General features: G+C 39.3%; 1 protein-coding gene across 6 annotated transcripts in view; it reads left to right on the forward strand.

Moving 5' to 3' along the window:
• MYLK (myosin light chain kinase) overlaps positions 1-17,743 on the forward strand; it is a 225,871-nt gene that overhangs the window by 132,814 nt on the left and 75,314 nt on the right. For 5 of the 6 annotated variants that reach the window (XM_072873959.1, XM_072873957.1, XM_072873955.1 and 2 more), the window contains 5 exons: positions 5,579-5,716; positions 6,382-6,579; positions 7,785-8,031; positions 16,077-16,157; positions 16,511-17,400. In XM_072873959.1, the coding sequence (XP_072730060.1) occupies positions 5,579-5,716; positions 6,382-6,579; positions 7,785-8,031; positions 16,077-16,157; positions 16,511-17,400 (1,554 nt within the window). Of the gene's footprint in view, positions 1-5,578; positions 5,717-6,381; positions 6,580-7,784; positions 8,032-15,703; positions 15,907-16,076; positions 16,158-16,510; positions 17,401-17,743 lie in introns of those variants that run through there. The other variant, XM_072873961.1, reaches the window with a different exon arrangement.

The raw sequence follows: 17,743 nt of genomic DNA on the forward strand, positions 1-17,743 counted from the left end.
TTGTAGAAAACATATGTGGGTATATAAGGTACCCTTTAAATGCTTTGCTCACTATTTCTGGTCTCCCAGGCTGTGTTTCCCACTGAGCTGTGCATCTTATTACTTGCTGTTTCCCAACATTCATGCATATTAAAGCCTGAGGAAAGGCAAAAACCACAGGAACCATATAAGTGGGATCATTGTGGTGGACTTTTAAATCTATCACCCTGTGTAATGCCTTATCAAAAGCCTGTTGAAATGACAGAGAGACCGCTGCTCACCAGAGAATGCCCCAGCTGGGCTTATGTATTATGGCAGACCACAGCTCTATGCAAAATTGTTAAACTTTTTGATCTCATAATTTCATAACAGCCTTTGCAAATTCAGTGCTTTTTAAGAAGCCTTTGAGAAAATCGTAGTATCTTATGTATTATCGTGCATGATTTGACCTGTATGAAACCAACAGCTGTGGTTAAAAAATTGTGGCAGCCTTTATAAGCTACTGTAAAATAAAGTAGTTGCACGGTCTGAAACAAGTTATTGAAATGTACCTGTGCTTTATCAAGCCCACCCTAGGTAGTGCTTTCTGATGTTCCTCAGGAATTGCTTTGACATGATCCACCTGGGAGGAACTCACTGCAGCAGCAGAAGTTGATTGCGAAGAGGAAAGGGAGGGAGAAAATTAACTGCCTGGGGTAGGATTTTTTTAGTCACTGTGGCAGTACTGCTATGTGTTAACTCTTATATTCCTTCTTTTCATTCTTAGAGGTGAACCTACTCCTACTTGAAAGTAATAAGAAGAGTGGTGAGGGAGATGTTAAATGGCTATAGGCGATTAGAGTGCATTAACATAATAGGAAGAGATCGGATCCCCTCTTTTTCACATCCAAATGATTAAGCTTGAGGATGCATAGATATATAACAAAGTCATGCCCTTATGCTAATGTCAGACAAAATTTTCCTTAGGTTCCAGATTTCCTTTCTGGTGCCAGATGTGCCCTATTTTTATTGTCTGTAGTTTTGGCAGCAAAAATACCCTGCAGTGTTACAAAAGAGATTTTCAGCCAGAAGCATAGTGACTTGCAGTATCGGAGCTGGGAGCTGTACCTGTGCTTTCTTTCTCTTCCCCCTGCTTTGGGCTCTGGAGCCACCTGCCACTGAAGAGCATATGAATTTTGAACCCCAGCAGAGTTCCTGTGGTGAAAGGGGCTTTGGAGGAATGAGGGAAAGCAAGCCCTAATTCTGGCCTTTTGATGCGTGCAGCTTGCTTATTTGTGTCCCATTTTTGCTACCTCCTTGCCCTCCATTTTCCTGGTGCAAATCACATCTTTTGTTCCTGATGTATGAGACTAGCTAGCACCTAGCTGTGGCCAGGGAATGTGAACTTCTAAGGTTGTTACACTTTCTGAAGCTACCCTTTTGCAAACAGCACCTGTTTTTTTGTGTATGGTTTTCCTTGTACTACTTTCCTGGCAAAAGAATTAGCCAAGTGTTTTCAAAAGGAAGTAGAATCACTCAGTATCTTTTCACCATAAATAGGAACAGGAGTTATTTGCCTAATCTTGAATGAGCTGTGTCCCTTCTTTTCCCAAGTACCCTCCAAAATCAAATTGATTGCTGTTTTTCCAAACAAGAGCTGTAAAGGCTAAAATTGAAGAAGCACTTAGGTATATTAAAATAAGCTGTGAAAATGTACAGTGCTGCTATCTCATGGTAAAATTGTGAAATTTTAAAGCCTTTGTCAGAGGAGCACTGAATCACTGCATGGTGCTGTGTAGTAAAGACACAACTAAAAGGCTGTGTTGTCTTGTATAAAACATCTGTGAGAAACTGAAGTTTTCAGTAGGTCAGTTTAATTTTTTTTCTAAGTCTAGAAGTCCACAATATCAAATTTTAAGTAAAGGAAGAAATGTTACATGAAATGAGCCCCTATGGTTTCTTAATGAATGAATAGCATTTATGGATTAGAACTTAAGTCTCTTTAATTGTTGCTGCCAAGTCAAGAAACATTAGACAATTTTTGTGATAATCTGCTTAAGTTGTTAGTCCAATAAACATATGCTACTGATCAACATATACTACTGAACAACAGTAGCATAAGATTAGAGATCCCCATTAAAAACATATTTTAAAAATAGGGGAGAAAGCTTGTGTTTCAAAGAAAGCCTGTTCAAGTTGCCATGGTGTCAGCCTTTTTAGCCATATATTTACTGTATCCTGGATGTCACATATTTGAAAAGGAATACTGGTTGCCTTAGCCACGCTAGGTTCTAATGGATGTCACACATTTGAAAAGAATACTGGTTGCCTTAGCCATGATAGCTTCTAGTTTTTGAGCTCTTACATACAACAGATTTCATATCTGTTGGTAAAGAAATGCCTTCGCTGCCCTGGTACTCCAAGAACATCAGCAATAGAAAGGGAGATGTTCTTATTCCTGCTTTGTAAAAGGTATTGAGAAATCAGGTAAATACTTCAAGGACTAAATCAAAGTGTATGTGCATTGGTATATGATAGGTTTACAAGGACAGGAATGTCTTCAGAAAGGTTATGATATATAAAGTTGCCTTTGTTTCTGTCCCTGGAGTAATCCTCAAGTTTTCAATATTTCAGACTTAATAATCCATCTTAATGTTCCTCTGCGTGATTACATTCAGTTTCCCCTAATGAAATAACCCTTTTGTCTCTCCAGTAACTTTTCTTGCACTGTTGAAGCTGTACCCTTTAAGTTTTTTACTACTCATATACCATAGACTTCTGGGTTTTATACCTACCATCATATTCTTCTGTTTAAGTACAGAACTGGTCATCATACAAGAGATCAGCATAAACCTATGCAGTGCTAAATGTAGTGTAAATGCTATTTTTAAGATTTGTGTGATGGTGAGGCCCCCTTCATTTCAATTTGACAGCTTCACTTACAAATAGCGAGCGCTGATCAGTAACAATGGCAAGTTGTTCTTCATCCTTTAATCCTGCAGGTCACTGTTTTAGGGGTAGAGGCCTGCACGCCCAGTAAATCTTCTTATTGTCACTCATATCAGTAGGTCTCCTCACCAGCGTAGGATACATCTGTCTGAGGTAACTTCAGAAACTGAGGCCTAACTTTTTTGTAATCCTGATGTGTTTGTGATTCATATATGCAATTACTGTGAATTATTTGCTGGCTTCCTTTTAGTGTTTATGCAGCTCTGTGCAAGAAGGTGGTTTTATTCCAGTACCTGAAACTTTCATTTCTGCAGCACATATTTTGGAGGAGTTAGCATTGCTGAAAAATTCCTTTTGGGAAATCATTTTGCTCTATGCCTTCTCTAGTTGCTCACCCATTTCTTTTTAATAAGCTGAGGCTGTTATACTGTATTGTCTTCCTTGATTACAGGAATCCATTTATTTAGACTACATGGAACAGGCACGTCAGTCTAATAAAGCAAAGAGCCAGTTGCAAGGGATGTGGAGTGCTGCTAGTACTTAATGCTGTTTGTACCAGGGCTCTGCTGGAGGCAGCTCGGTCTGTTCCAGGAGAATTGCTGTTAGAGCCACTACTAGCAAATTTGTTTCCTTGTCACTGTTAACTCTCTTGTGGGAGCTGTTTCAGCTCTTTTTTGGTTATCTGTCCTTCTCTGAAGGCTTGAACTTCTCTGATCATACCCCAAGCCTGTTTCTCTGTTGGTCTAGAACCACACCTCTGCTTTTATTTTCCTTTCCCTGCTCTCCTTTCATTGTATATCTGCCTTCTCGATTTGCAATGTTATGAATTATTTCAATAAAAGGGATAACAGAAACATTACAAATTAAGTGTCCTTTTCTTTATTTTTTTTCCTATGCCTCTTTCCTGTCTTATTACTGTCTTGTTTTTTTCCTTTGCCTCCTTTCTTCTTCTTCTTTTCCTCATTTTTCCCATTATGGATTTCTGCTTTCCTTCCCAGGTCTGTTTCAGTTTGAGGGACAAAGAGATTTTCTGCAAGGCATTAGAGTAGTGAAGGAGCATGTGCTGATATTGCTTAGAACAGCAGTTATTTGAAGCTGTTTCCCTGAGTAAACAGTACAAAACAGAGGAATATGGTGAACCACAGCAGTTTATTACTGTAGATGGGTTTCACCCCACTTCATGGCTATTTTCTCTACGGCATTAGTCACTGACAAGCAGGTGCTATAGGAAGCCCTAAGACTGATCGATGTGGCCTGATGGTGAATCAGGCATTTCAGAGTAGTAAATCCATAACACCAAGCTGAGTGGGTCTCAGTCAGGTCTCATATTTCCATTCTCACATGCATCAATGTCTCGCTGCTCAGTGCCAAGAAAAGACCTACGACATAAGCCAGCGAGACAAGATTTTGGCTAGAAAACGCTCTGCTAGAGAAGAGGAAAAACTTCCTCTCCAGACGGCTTCCAAATTTACATTGAGCTCAAATAACCCTGGGACAAGCTTAACTTTTTGCCTCCAGGAGGTTCAGTGGACTTGCTCTGTGAGGTGCTTTCAGTTTTTCTAACCACCATCCTTTTATGAATGGTGGGTTTTTTCCAGCCTAGCACTTTGTGTTGCTGTAATACTATTTTGGATGGTCTTGATATACCTTTGAAAATTTTGAAGGTAGAAATAAGCAAAATGAAGCTATTTTCATGTATGGACAGAAAGTAAGGTTGGCATTTTAAAGGCAAGACGTAAGAGGTCTGAACTCAAGCTAAACAAAACAAAAAGTGTATCCAAGTGACCGATAAATATTTATGACTTCTTACATTTGGTCATGATCACTACTTTGGCTTCAGAAGTGTCTTTGCTCAGGTTTTTAGAGCAGAAGTATCTTTCCTGGTCTAGGTTACCATATAGGTCACAGTTAAATGATCTTGCTTCATAGCCCCTGAATCCAAGACAGAGACCACTGTGGATACTGGAAATTACAGACCTAGCACAGATAGATTTTATTTTTAAGAGTGATTCATTTAACTCCAGCACTCATCATTTGATTTTACAGCCTAAAAAAAAAAAAAAAAGCCCTAATCCAACAGTTTGTTTCATGATATATGTTGATAACCTCAGGTTTCAGACTTTCCCATCATCAATCAGTTGGCTAAGTGCAATACAGGAGACGAGCAGGGTGAACTCAAACCCATTTGATATTGACCGTCTAACAATCTAAATGGTTTGTAGTTTCATACAGTGTGGCAAATCCTATATTCCTGTGAGTTTACATTTTTAACTCATCAATCATGAGAACAGCAATTTGTAACATATCTTAAGATTTTTATGTGAATTTAGCAGTGATTAAAAGCATTGAGTTGTTCGGTTTGGTTTTTTTTTTGCACCTGAGCATGTGTACTTGGGGAAAATGAGTGTAAATTCTGTGATACTCTATGATATCTGTTAACAATGATTTAAGAGGATGCTAGGAGGAAGGACAGTTCCATTCCCATTTCTTGACTTTCTGCTTGGACTACTGTCAAGGCAAAACAGCTATATTGGGTGGTTTCAGTGATTTTTGTCTCCTGAGAGCTGAAACAAGACCACTGACTCAAAATCAGTTTGAACCTAAGGTCAGTTAAAATTTGTCATGAAAGTTCCAGTAAGAGACCCCTTTTGTTCTCTTCTTGACTTCACAGAAAAGAAGAGCAGCAAGAAGGCAGAAAGTGCACAGGCTGCCAAATTAAACAAGACTTTTGCACCCATCTTCCTTAAAGGCCTGACTGACCTCAAAGTAATGGATGGAAGTCAAGTGATAATGACTGTGGAGGTATCAGGTGCGTAGCTATAGAACAGTATTATTTAAAATTTTTAAGTCCTGCTGCAAAGTATGTGCTTTTTTCCACTGTCCTTTTCTTTTAGCAGGTGTCTTTGCATTTGGAAATAATATTTCAAGGAACCAATTTTTTAAAAGTAAAAGCTAGGTTTGTGTAATGTGATCTTCAGGGTGGCTGAACATTGTCCAGTGTTAATGTGTTCAGACCTGTACGAGTGTTTATTGGAATAGTAATAAGGTTATTATTGGGTCCTGCTGTTGAACTAAAACTAACTCTCAGTGGACTTGTAATAGCTTTTGTTGTGAACCAAACAAGATTGAATTCCTCTCAGCTGGGGTAAGATTAGTGCTGCAGACAAGAGCAGTCCTGATATGAACTTTGGTAATAGAAACCCTTCACAACCACCTTTGTGGGATCTAGAACTCATTCTCCCTCTCTATTGTATACATGCTTCCCTTATTCATTTGTATTTTAACTGTAATAAGACAGACTTAGAACTATTCCACACTACACAGCATCAACAGAGTTAATGAAATTCCTGAATGTTTTGAAGGTGAAATTGCAGAATCAGGTGGCAGAAAACAACCAACCTTGTTCATTTTCTTAATCAATATATAGTGGGTTTTTGTGTGTGTCTCTGATTTTTGTTGTTTCCTATTTTTCAGCTAACCCACCTCCTGAAATTATCTGGCTGCACAATGGGAAAGAAATCCAGGAAACAGAAGATTTCCACTTTGAGAAGAAAGGCAATGAGTACAGTCTGTACATCCAGGAAGTATTTCCTGAAGACACAGGCAAATACACCTGTGAAGCCTGGAATGAATTAGGAGAAACTCAAACCCAGGCTACGCTGACAGTACAAGGTATAAAGTTCTTCTCCACCTTAGGAAATGCTAAAATAAAATAATTCTAATGTGCTGGAGAAGTGTCTATTTAAAGTACATGAGTGTTTATAAGGTCTGTTGTGAAGGGTGCTAGGAGTTCTCAGTCTCTGCATCTGAATTAAAAAGGATATTGAGCAGAAGCAACTTTAAAAAAATCTTTTCGCTCTGGAACATTATGTTACTATTTCAAAAATGCATTCCTGAGTCCTTTTCCTAGGGACAGTGCAAAAATTCTGCTAAATGCAACTTCAGATTATAACTATAAGGCTTACTTAGCTATGGACTTAATGTAAACCATTTAATGATGTTTTTCTTTCTAATTAAAGCCCTGAGTATTTGGAAAAGCTCTCTAGGAGCCAGGTATCCTGGCTTTAATATTAGCATTGTAGTGGCAGCAGGTGAGGAACACATGATTTCTGCAATTTGAGAACTAGCTGCAAAAAATTTGGCTTTGAATCTCCACATATGATGTAAATCCCACAGTAAACACTGAAGTACCTACAAACTTCCTGTGATTGTGCATTCAGTACCTTCATGACAGGGGACTTAATCTAATCTTACTGTATGCCAACATTTTCCCATAGTTATTACTGAGAATTATTGGAAATCAATGGGAGACTTTTATTATTTTTAATGTAGAGGATCTTAACCCCAGGATTTCAGAGAGCCATGCCTCCAGGGGTGGGTCTGTAGTCTGTTGTCACTGTCTGCTCTGAATTCAGACCTTCCTCTATTCTCTAAGCTCCCCTGAGATCTAGCTTCAGGGTCAGTCTTCTATATTAAATGCAATTTTATGCAATTTTTAATGATGATTTATTACATGAACTCTCAACGGCACAGCAGTCATAGTACTGTCGCTTGCCCTTAAAGCTATTCCTATCAGTATTCTCTAAGGACAAATCTTCAAGATTCCTTTTAGGGCAGCTTTAAAGTCCCTTTGTTTTGCTCTTAATATAAGCCTGGATCAAGCCCATAAAGTGCCAAGTAAACAATTAGTTTTAGTACCAACACAAGTTACTTCCAAAATTAAAGCCTGACTTATTTTCAGATTAAAAACTCATACCCTGCATATTCAAAATAACTTTGCTTGTCTGTGATTGCTTTCCCTGAAATTAGTCAGCTTATTCGTTACATTCAAGCTTGGCATTTTCTCCTGATTTGTAAACTGTGTTTGTAAACTACAGAACCTCAGGATGGTATTCAGCCCTGGTTCATTAGCAAACCGAGATCAGTGACAGCAGCTCCTGGGCAAAATGTCCTTATATCCTGCGCCATTGCTGGAGATCCTTTCCCTACTGTTCACTGGTTTAAAGACGGGCAAGAAATAATGCCGGGAACAGCATGTGAAATCCTGCAAAATGAAGACATCTTCACACTGATCTTGAGGAATGTGCAATCTCGTCATGCAGGGCAATATGAAATTCAGCTCAGGTATGTTTGCCATGAAAAGAGCTTGTTCCCTTGGAACAATTAGTTATAGTTACTCTCAAGTTGAAATTCCCACCTGAAGAAGACAAGAGTTCCCTCCTATTTGCACAAAACTGTAGGGTACTAAAGGAACAAGATATTTCTGAGGAATGAAAAGAACTAATAAAACTCAAAGAGGAAAGAGGAAACACAAGAAGAGTCAGAAAGGACAAAGCAGTATAGAGTTTCTTTTTGGGATCCTGAAAAGCAAAGCTTTGTGGCAGCAGTATAGGAAGTAATTTGGGTTTCTAGCAAGGGGAACCACAATCAATGTCTTGATTTTGGAGCTATTGTTTATCATGTTTGGCATCTCTCTGGATATTTGTAAGGATGCCTGCTTTCCATGGGAACAACCTGAAAAGGAAGGGCCATTCTACAAGATTATGATCCAAACCTTTGAGGGGAAAAAGTGTTTCCTGGCCATGTTTGAAATGTCTGAATTTTATATGGAAGTTGTAGTCTCCTTTTTCTGATGTATCTTTGAAATGAGGCACCATGATGCTTTGAACTTGTTGTCATTCCTACAAAATTTGGAAGAGCTGTTTTGAATTTTTTTTTTCTGGTAAAATAACTGTCCTTTAAATGAAGAATCAGATTTGCTGGTTCTTTACCTTGTAGAAAGTGCCACAGCATTTTCCGCCTCCAATGCTGAAGATCGGGTGTAATTACATATCACCTGTGTGGTTACAGAAAACTTATTGTATCATTCTATGCTATTTACTGTGCATGGATGTATTGCCTGACTTGGCTAATATTTGTGACTTTATTAAAATTTATTTAACCATCATGGACATTCGAATCCATTACACTGGGATAAAATTATCTGCTCTGCTCCACACGCTAGCTTTTTAGTCCAGGTGGACTAGTCCAGTAGGCAGTTTAGACAGATACTGCCCAGTATTACAAAGTGTTAGCACTGAAGTTCTGCACTGCTTGCACTTGCCTGGTTTATGGTGTTTTTTGTCTTTTTTCATGCTATAAACAAGTTATTTTTGTTTCATATACTTCAGTCTAGTACAAAATTTAAAACCTGAATTGTCCTTTGCCTGCTTGCAAATAAATTACTCATGTATTCTTAACCCAAGGAGGGAGGGCATTTATTAATAAATTTAATCCCTTTAGCCTCTAAACAGTGACCTTAATTTTTCTATAGTTATAGTTTATTTTCCAACCAGTGTCGCCCAAATGATGGACATGTCACTGTGTAGATAACTAGCTCTAAAGTATGTTTCCATAGACTATCACAGGCATCCACAAACTATCCTCAGGATATTTTAGTATTTAAAGTCAGATGAGGCACTCACTTTTCATCAGAAAAGGGTGCTTTAGAAAATCATAGCTGTTGTATGTCAAGATTTCCTGTAACAACGTTTTTCTACGCTTAATTTCAAGTCTTATTACTAACATTTATGTACTCTGCAATATATTGTGAACTGAGTCATTTCAGGACAATTGGCTTGTTCACAATTAGCCCAGGTCATCTAGGGCATTTGTAATGCTGATTTGTGCAGATCATGTCTACATACATCCTTGCATCTAAGAAAAGTCTCTTTGGGGATCAGTGGCATTTCTAACACTCTACCTCTGGCGGGATTAGAAATGCCAGTTCAATTTCACTGAGGTCACTAACCTCTACATGAGAGAGCAAAACTGTGAGAATTGCCACCGTCTACTGGTACATTTCCACACTTTGGTTTGTGTGCCCTGGACGTGGGCATCTTCTCTTATGATATGCTGGTGGTTTCACTTGAACTGAAAGAGAATGAGACATTTCAGCAAAACTTCAGGGATGGAGGAAGGAAAGAAAACAGGAAGAACAAAGGAGAGCCAAAAGGGCTTTGTGGAAGACTTTGTTGTGGCTGACTTGCTCAAGTTGACCTTAATGATCAGGTGTAGTTGGTGATCACCCAGGCCAAATTCATCACTGAAGACATTTGTCAAAGTGGAAGCCTGACAATATCATGACTCCAGAACATAACAGAATGTACACTTAGAAAATAAATTATTTCACAAAATTAGCAAAAGAGAACAATTTTTTGGGGGGTGAGAAGAAGTCAAGTTGTAGCTAGAAAACAACACAGCAGATTACATGCCAGTTTCAGTTATTCCCTAATCCTTTTACTGGAGAAATAGCTGGGGATCCCACAAAGATCAGTGCATTCATGTTGGCTTTTTCTAATCCATAATGAGTAAAGCTATGCTGCAATTAGAGCAAGGGGAATGCTGATACCTCTTTTTACCCTGCTGTCATTTGTAAAACTTCAGTTACTGTTCAGGAACAGAAAGCGATATGCTTTTAGGCAATTTCTTATATACTATGAATAACAGAGAAGTAACTCCCTCAGGAATATCCCAGGAGTCACGTCAGCTGTGTAACTTCAAGTTTGCAATAGAGCTAAAATAATTTTCAGCAGCAAATAGTCTTGTCTAAATAGCTTTTGAACTGCCTGCATTTGTCTTGAATACTTGATTGAGAATTGTTTATATATTCAGAAACAGTCTTAACAGTACCTGAGAGGAGGAGAGCTGCATTTAGTGTCTTTCTCTCAAAAACTCCAACAAAGTCCATTAAAAATATGGAATAACTGAGAAACCACAAGTCAATTCACTGAAGAGTTTATAGAGAAGTTGACAGTGGGCTATTTTTAAACACAACCATTTTCTTTTCAAATAAAATGTGCAGCTCCTTTTCATGTATTAATTTTAGAAGCATGTTGCATAGCTGCTTTTAGGGAGTAATTCCTTCTCCAACTCCTTTAATTTAGTCTGGGCATGGCTTCCTACCAGTGGTAATTATTTTCCAATTTTCTTCTCCATTATTCTTAAGCTCTAAATTCTGTCCTAATACCTCCACAATTCCCCTTTTGTGTTGGCTGCTCACAATTTAAAACACTGGTCTTAAAAATTTGGGTTTAACAAAAGATCCATTTGTCTCTTCCTAGTTCCTTCTCCTTTCATCAGAGTGAGCTGAGAAGGGTGTGTAGCCCAGTGGGATCCTAGTGTAATCCATCAATGATTGCTGGTCAGCTTTCTGTCTTTCCTTCCCTCAGCATTATTTAGAATACGTGTTTGCTTTGCCTTTTACTATATAGCAGACTACTAAGTCTGACTTTTAAGAGGGTAGTCATTGTAGCCTCTCCTGGTCCTTGTTTTAAACCTACACAGACCTCTGATTCCTCTACACTTGCATTCTTCATTTTAATTGCACTAATAATGTTCCATTGAGCCTGTTATTGCTCAGGCCTCAAGGAATGGTGTTGCATAAATACAAAAAGAACAACAGATTCACCCACTACTGCAGTTCATCTATTGAAACTTGAACATTTTACAGCCTGCAAAATGCTGGCCCATGCAGTTGAGAGATAACAAACAAGTCAGAGTCTCTGTGAAACTATCGTGATTGAAATGGGAAATAACAATCCTTTTCTGATTCAGGAAACCACAGACATCTTTTTCTCCGCCTGTCTTTTGCATGCTTCCAGTGATGCAAGCACTGGTATCCATTTATCCCAGTATGATTTTCCCATGTGTTTTCAGTCAGTGTGTACATCGTAAATGAAGAAGTAAGCAAAGAAATTGGGAGTACTGGACAGAGACTGTGTTTGTTGAGCAAAGCTTTTCTCTTTATAATAGCACAGTCAACATAAGAGACCTCAGAAATCCTCCTGCAGTTCCTTAAACAAATCATCTGCTTTGTTAACCTTTGTCTTCTCAGACGCTGAGTATTTCTCTTCTCCCCCACTCCATCTTCCGTAAAAGTTTGGTTAGTGTTGATTAATCTTATTTAGAGATTTTGATAATTTGATTAAAATCAGAGGTAAACATTTGTCTTATAAACTGGTGGTACCTCGAATACTCTGCAATTCAGGTTATATAAAAAGCAGTTGTAAGATTACATTCCATTACACCAAGCAGTAAATACAGTTCTGTCTTTCTGTAAAATACAGTTTGCAAAGCTTGTTTTCTGCTATCAACAGATTGTCTATTTTTAGGAAAGAAAACCATGACCCCTTCCTATTCCATTCTCCCACTCAATGCTGTAAAATGCAAATAAAATTATTGGTCTTTCAGGTATAAAAAGCTTTTGGCCAAACCCTCAAGTGAGGTAAATCAGTGCATCCTCTGTGAAGCCAGTAGAGCTGTTCTGCTTTATGTCAGCTGAAGTTGTGATCCAGTAGATTAGTTGCTTTCTTTGGGGTTAAAGCTTCATGGAGTCTGGACTTTCTCTCCATTTAACTAACTCATAAAATAGTTGCAAAATCTCATTCTGAGGCTTTGCAGTCACCTGCACTGAAGCACCAGCTATAGCTAGGTCTCAACCTCTTTGTCCCTTTCAATTAATTCTTAAAAAAATGTAATTTACTCTGCAATACTTTTTTCACACTTGGTAGACCAGTAGGAATTTTTGCTGTGTCCCCACACTATAATTAACAGTGCTTTTTTTCCTCTTCCTCCTGAGAGTGCTTCCTAGGGACACCCAGACAATAAGTCTCATCTAAGGTTCAGTGAATATATTTGAGTAGATTCTGCCAAGACACTAGTATTTCAAGATATTTTCAACATAAAAGCCATTCCAGGGAAAACTGATCCCACAATAGGACAGAGAGCTATTTTTAAAATTGCTTCAGGCTTTGCAGCTGGGGTTTTATTTGTTTTTGGTGGGGGGGCGGTTATTATAATTCCTTGACATTTTAAAGATAAGTCCTGTGCATGGGCATTCTACAGAACAATCCTGCAAAAGTCACACTTCCAGACACTTCTTTGCAGCATAGCTACTAAGCATAGGTTTTATCCATGTCTATCATTATTCCACAATAACAGAGCCACTAAGATCTGTCTTTGTCCAGGGTTTTGTTGATAAAATGCCAACATGGAGAACCTCAAGTTGCAGAAGTGATATTGTTATTGCCAAGATTCAAAACAGCAGAGAAATTAAAGACTTGAAGTAGTGCTTGTGTACTGCAAAGCTCTATTTTTTCTAACTGCCCCTATGTATCTTGCCTTGCCTAGATTCTGAAATTGCGTAAATGTAAAAATATTTACAAAGTTTCCAGAATTATTCTTGATTGAATTTAGCATCTAAACCATCCAGTCCTTAATTTTTCTTGGCTTGTTTCTCTTTTTCCATCTCATGATCCCTCCAAGGTGGGTCAGTGATACTAACTTCACCTTTTTAGACTCTGCAACAGAATGCAGAAGACAAAATTATGTTCTCCCTGCTCCTAAAATCAGTAACAAAACTCCATGTGATTTCACTGGGAGCAAGACTTCCCCTGAGAAGACTACACTTTTGAACAGGGATATGATGAATCAGACACAGACCAGAGGTTTGTATCCAGTAGTCTAGTTTTCAGCCATTCACTTGAATCAGAAGTCATAATTAAGATCAAAAACCTACTTTGTGAATCATTTTTTCATCTAGGTACTTCTATGTCCCAATGTTGCCATAATTTGTAAGTGCTTCCCAAGGTTTTAAAAATAGAAAGAACAAAATGCTCTCCTACTTTCTTACCCCCTCCTTTATTTTCCAAACCCTGTGAAAAATAGCTTGGTTTAGAGAGGTTTACTTTGCCTTCCTTATTTGCTTCTTTGCATATGTGAAGAATTTGCAGAGGGAAAGATGCATTGCAGAAATGGGTCCTGCAGAAATGCTATTATTCTTCACAGTGGTCAGGACCACATTCAGTATCCCTAGATCCCTCTCCTGGGAGAGTGCTGTCTCTGTTACTTTAACCTCTCCCACTGGTGACACAATTCTTGTGGGCAAATATTTTTGCCATACAGTAATGACAGAAGCTGAGCAGCGGTGCCTCCCTATTTGATGTATGCTGTAAATTGTCTATACTTCAGCTTGCATGGCTTCTCCTACTTTGTCAGCTTTGGATTGGTTTTAAGTCCTAAAGGAAGAGTAATTGAGCTCTAGGAGACTTATGGGAGGGATCTTCTGGTAAACCAACAGCTTGCTAACAGCCCTGTAGCACTGGTGAGTGAGAAAGTACTTGAGCAGTTTGAGTGTGTCTGCTTTTCCTAGAAGCTTCTGAGAAGCAGGAAAAAAAAATCATGAGTTTCAGTAGTGGCAAAAGGAACCAGTTTGAAATGCATTGTTTGAAGACAACAGATTTTCAGCAATGTTGGTACCCTGCCATCATTTGATGCCAATCAGTATGTTGGGAGGACGTTACGTGCAATTCTTTCTATTTATCTTTCCATTTCTCTTTCCTTCTTTCTATTTCTCTTGCTTCCAAATGGAGGTCACACATAAGAGGCAATAAGAATGGCAGGTCACCAGTGCAGGACTGAGTTAAATACTCTCTGCATTGACTTGGATCCTCTCCTGCCATTTGGACAGTTTCTGTTCAGTACTCAGATGTTCTCTAGCCTTTTGTATTGAAGGAAATTAGGGTTGTGGCTTTCAGTGCTGTCCTTATGGATTGCCTTCAATAACAGTTTCTAGTGTTCATATTCTGATTTGTTGGATATAAAGTGTTGAAAACATTTCTATGGCTTCTTGTTGTTAATGGTCTTAGGGTGAAATAAGATGTGTTCCTACCAGCAGGGCCTTTACTTCGCAATCCAGTTACTTTGGTCAACCCCACCAATTTCTTCTTGGTGTTAAAGGCTTGATTTTAATATTAGGCTGGTCCACTGTTTCATTTTCTAAAGCAACAGAAAGCAAGGGAAATCTATCTGAAAAGGTGATGGCACTAATTGCTATTATAAAGACATAACTTAGTGCTGCATCTGCGTTAATGATCTTGCCTACTGTGTGACTTCATTGCAAGTTGCAAATGGGTGAAATTACAGTTTATTCACCCAAATAGAACCATATCTAGGAATGTATTTCCATGCACTATTTAAAAAACAGGCCAGACAATACGTTTATGGCAAACTAACAGAAAGGCACTCCTGAGTCTGTGTTCTAAACTTCAGGGCAAAGTGGACTTGAAGGTGCTCTTATCTAGCAAGTCTTTTGAAAGGAGAATACAGCTGGGAAAACCCGCCTCTCTTTCCTTCCTCCCCCCAAAGCACATGTGTTTTCTTCATGTCCAGGAAATGTTTTCAGTAGCAAAAATTATTTTTGTTTGAAAAAGAAAAATCATCCAGGAGTTTGTAGTCCATTTACAAGCTTATACTTAAACTGGGAAGGACAAAAGCATTTTCACTAATAAAAGATATCTTTAGTCCTTAATCAATTCAAGTCTGGTTTTTTAATAGCCATTCAGGGGAGTGGTGGCAACAGTTACACAACTGCTGCCCTGGGGGAGTTAAATTTTGCTTTTGGCATCTCCTGTGTTAAGTGGAGAAGAGCCGTTTGGGGCTAGAAGAATGATATATATCTGCGGGAGGAGGGAGCAGCAGGGGTGGGGGGAGCACTTTAAATGAATTTTTTAATGGGAGCCCTTTCCAGAAGGCATCCATGGTATTCCTCTGCAAAAGGAAGAATAAGTACTCAGCACCATATATGGTGACACTTTTATGTTTTTTAGTATAAACATGTACAGGCTGGAGCAATCCATGTAGATGGGTTTTGCTGATTGGTTGGGCTGGGGGGGAGGGAAGGAAATGAGACCCTGCTTTTAATATCTTAACATTAGAAAACTTAAGAGCTTGGGTTTGAATAAATAAACAGTAGGCAGAGCTGGAAAGATTTTCAATTTTGCAAAACAGCCCCTTCCTCTGCCTTGATTTTCCAGCTTTTGTATTTGTTTTCCTTTAGCTTGTTTGTTTGCAGCTGTTTCGTTCTGTAAATTGCTTTGATTTTTGTTCAGGGAGTATGTTGTTCCCAGTGTAGACAGCAACAGATCAGTAAAAGCTATTTGAGATAGCTTGGCTCCAAAGGTAAGGGGACCAAATCCACTCAGTAAACCACCACAATGCTGGGCATAGGAAAGGAGGATGCCACACTGGGTTTGAGCTGTTTTAGTGCAACACACAATCACTTAGCTCAGGCAAGTTACAGTTTTGGTGGGAGAAACCTCTGCTTTTCTGATTTCACTTAAATATTTCAGGAACCAAGTTGGAGAATGCAGCTGCCAGGTGTCTCTGATGCTGCGGGAGAGTTCAGCTTCCAGAGCAGAAATGCTCAGAGAGTGAGTATTTTTCCCAGGGACTTGCATGGGTGGGTTCTATTTTTTGCTCCGTTAATTCCCTGCCCTTACAGACCCAGGCTGGCTGCTGTTCAACCTAATCCCCAAATGTGACCCAACAAATTGTTTTCATCATACAGGCTAAGCACATTGTACCAAGCCAGAGTAGAGATCTTTTTTGTTTTGTGCCCTTATATGGCTCCTGAAGTCATCATTGATGCAATAAACTAATGGAGTGTGCTCCTCTAATCAACCTCCCCTTCTATAAACACATTTCGTTCCTGCTCTGAGATTGTTCCCTGACATTTTTAAACCAGCCCCTTTCCTGGCTCTCTCTTTTCTTTTTTGGATCATAGTGGGAGGGAATCAGCCAGCTCTGGAGAGCGAAGAGATGATGGAGATCATGGTAAACTAACATTTGGTAGAACAAGTGGCTTCAAAAAGAACAGCAGTGAAACCAGAGCAGCTGAGGAAGAGCAGGAGGACGTCCGAGGCGTGCTGAAGAGGCGAGTGGAAACTCGGGAACACACAGAGGAGAGCCTGAGGCAGCAGGAAGCTGAGCAACTTGATTTCCGTGACATTTTAGGCAAGAAAGTCAGCACCAAAAGTTTTTCTGAGGAGGAACTGAAAGAAATCCCAGCCGAGCAAATGGACTTCCGAGCAAACCTGCAGCGGCAGGTCAAACCCAAGACCTTGTCAGAGGAGGAGAGGAAAGTTCATGCTCCTCAGCAGGTGGACTTCCGCTCTGTGCTGGCCAAGAAAGGCACCCCAAAAACCCCATTGCCAGAGAAGGTGCCACCTCCTAAACCAGCCATTACAGATTTCAGATCTGTGCTGAGCTCAAAGAAAAAGCCACCTGCGGAAAATGGCAGCGCTAGCACCCCAGCACCAAATGCCCGCACCAATTCTGAAGCCCAGAATGCGACCCCCAATTCTCAAGCCCCTGTTGCCAAACCAGCAGTGAAAAAAGAAGAGAAGAATGACAGAAACTGTGAACATGGGTGCTCAGTGGTGGATGGTGGAATAATTGGGAAGAAAGCTGAAAACAAAGCAACACCAAGCAAACTACCAGCAAGCAAAGGAACAGCACCCTCCTTTACAGAGAAGCTTCAGGATGCTCAAGTAGTAGATGGTGAAAAATTGGTCTTACAATGTCGGATTTCCTCTGATCCCCCTGCAGCTGTCACCTGGACTCTAGACAGCAAAACCATCAAATCATCAAAGTCCATTGTCATCTCCCAAGAAGGTAAATTAATTCAATTACAAGCCAGCTGGATGGCACACTGTTATATCCGGCTCTTGATTAATACTATTTAGTTCATTAAAGGTAACCCAATACTTTATTTAAGTCCTGTGCCAGTAACTGTTTCCAGATGCAACTTTCTTGTTATTTCAGTGGAGTACACAAGGAACAGTATTGTTTGACATTTCTTGCAGATTCTCCTTTAACAGCCTGCAGATGTAATTTTTATAAAGTTGATCTTCTTGCATTGTTAAATGCTGTTTACATTGCTAACGCTGTTTAAGGAGCTGGTACATGACATTTATTTAAGCTGAAATTTAAGGATTTAGAACATTGAAAACAGAGT

Source organism: Ciconia boyciana, chromosome 10, assembly GCF_034638445.1.
Source record: "Ciconia boyciana chromosome 10, ASM3463844v1, whole genome shotgun sequence".
Classification (NCBI taxonomy): Eukaryota; Metazoa; Chordata; class Aves; order Ciconiiformes; family Ciconiidae; genus Ciconia; species Ciconia boyciana.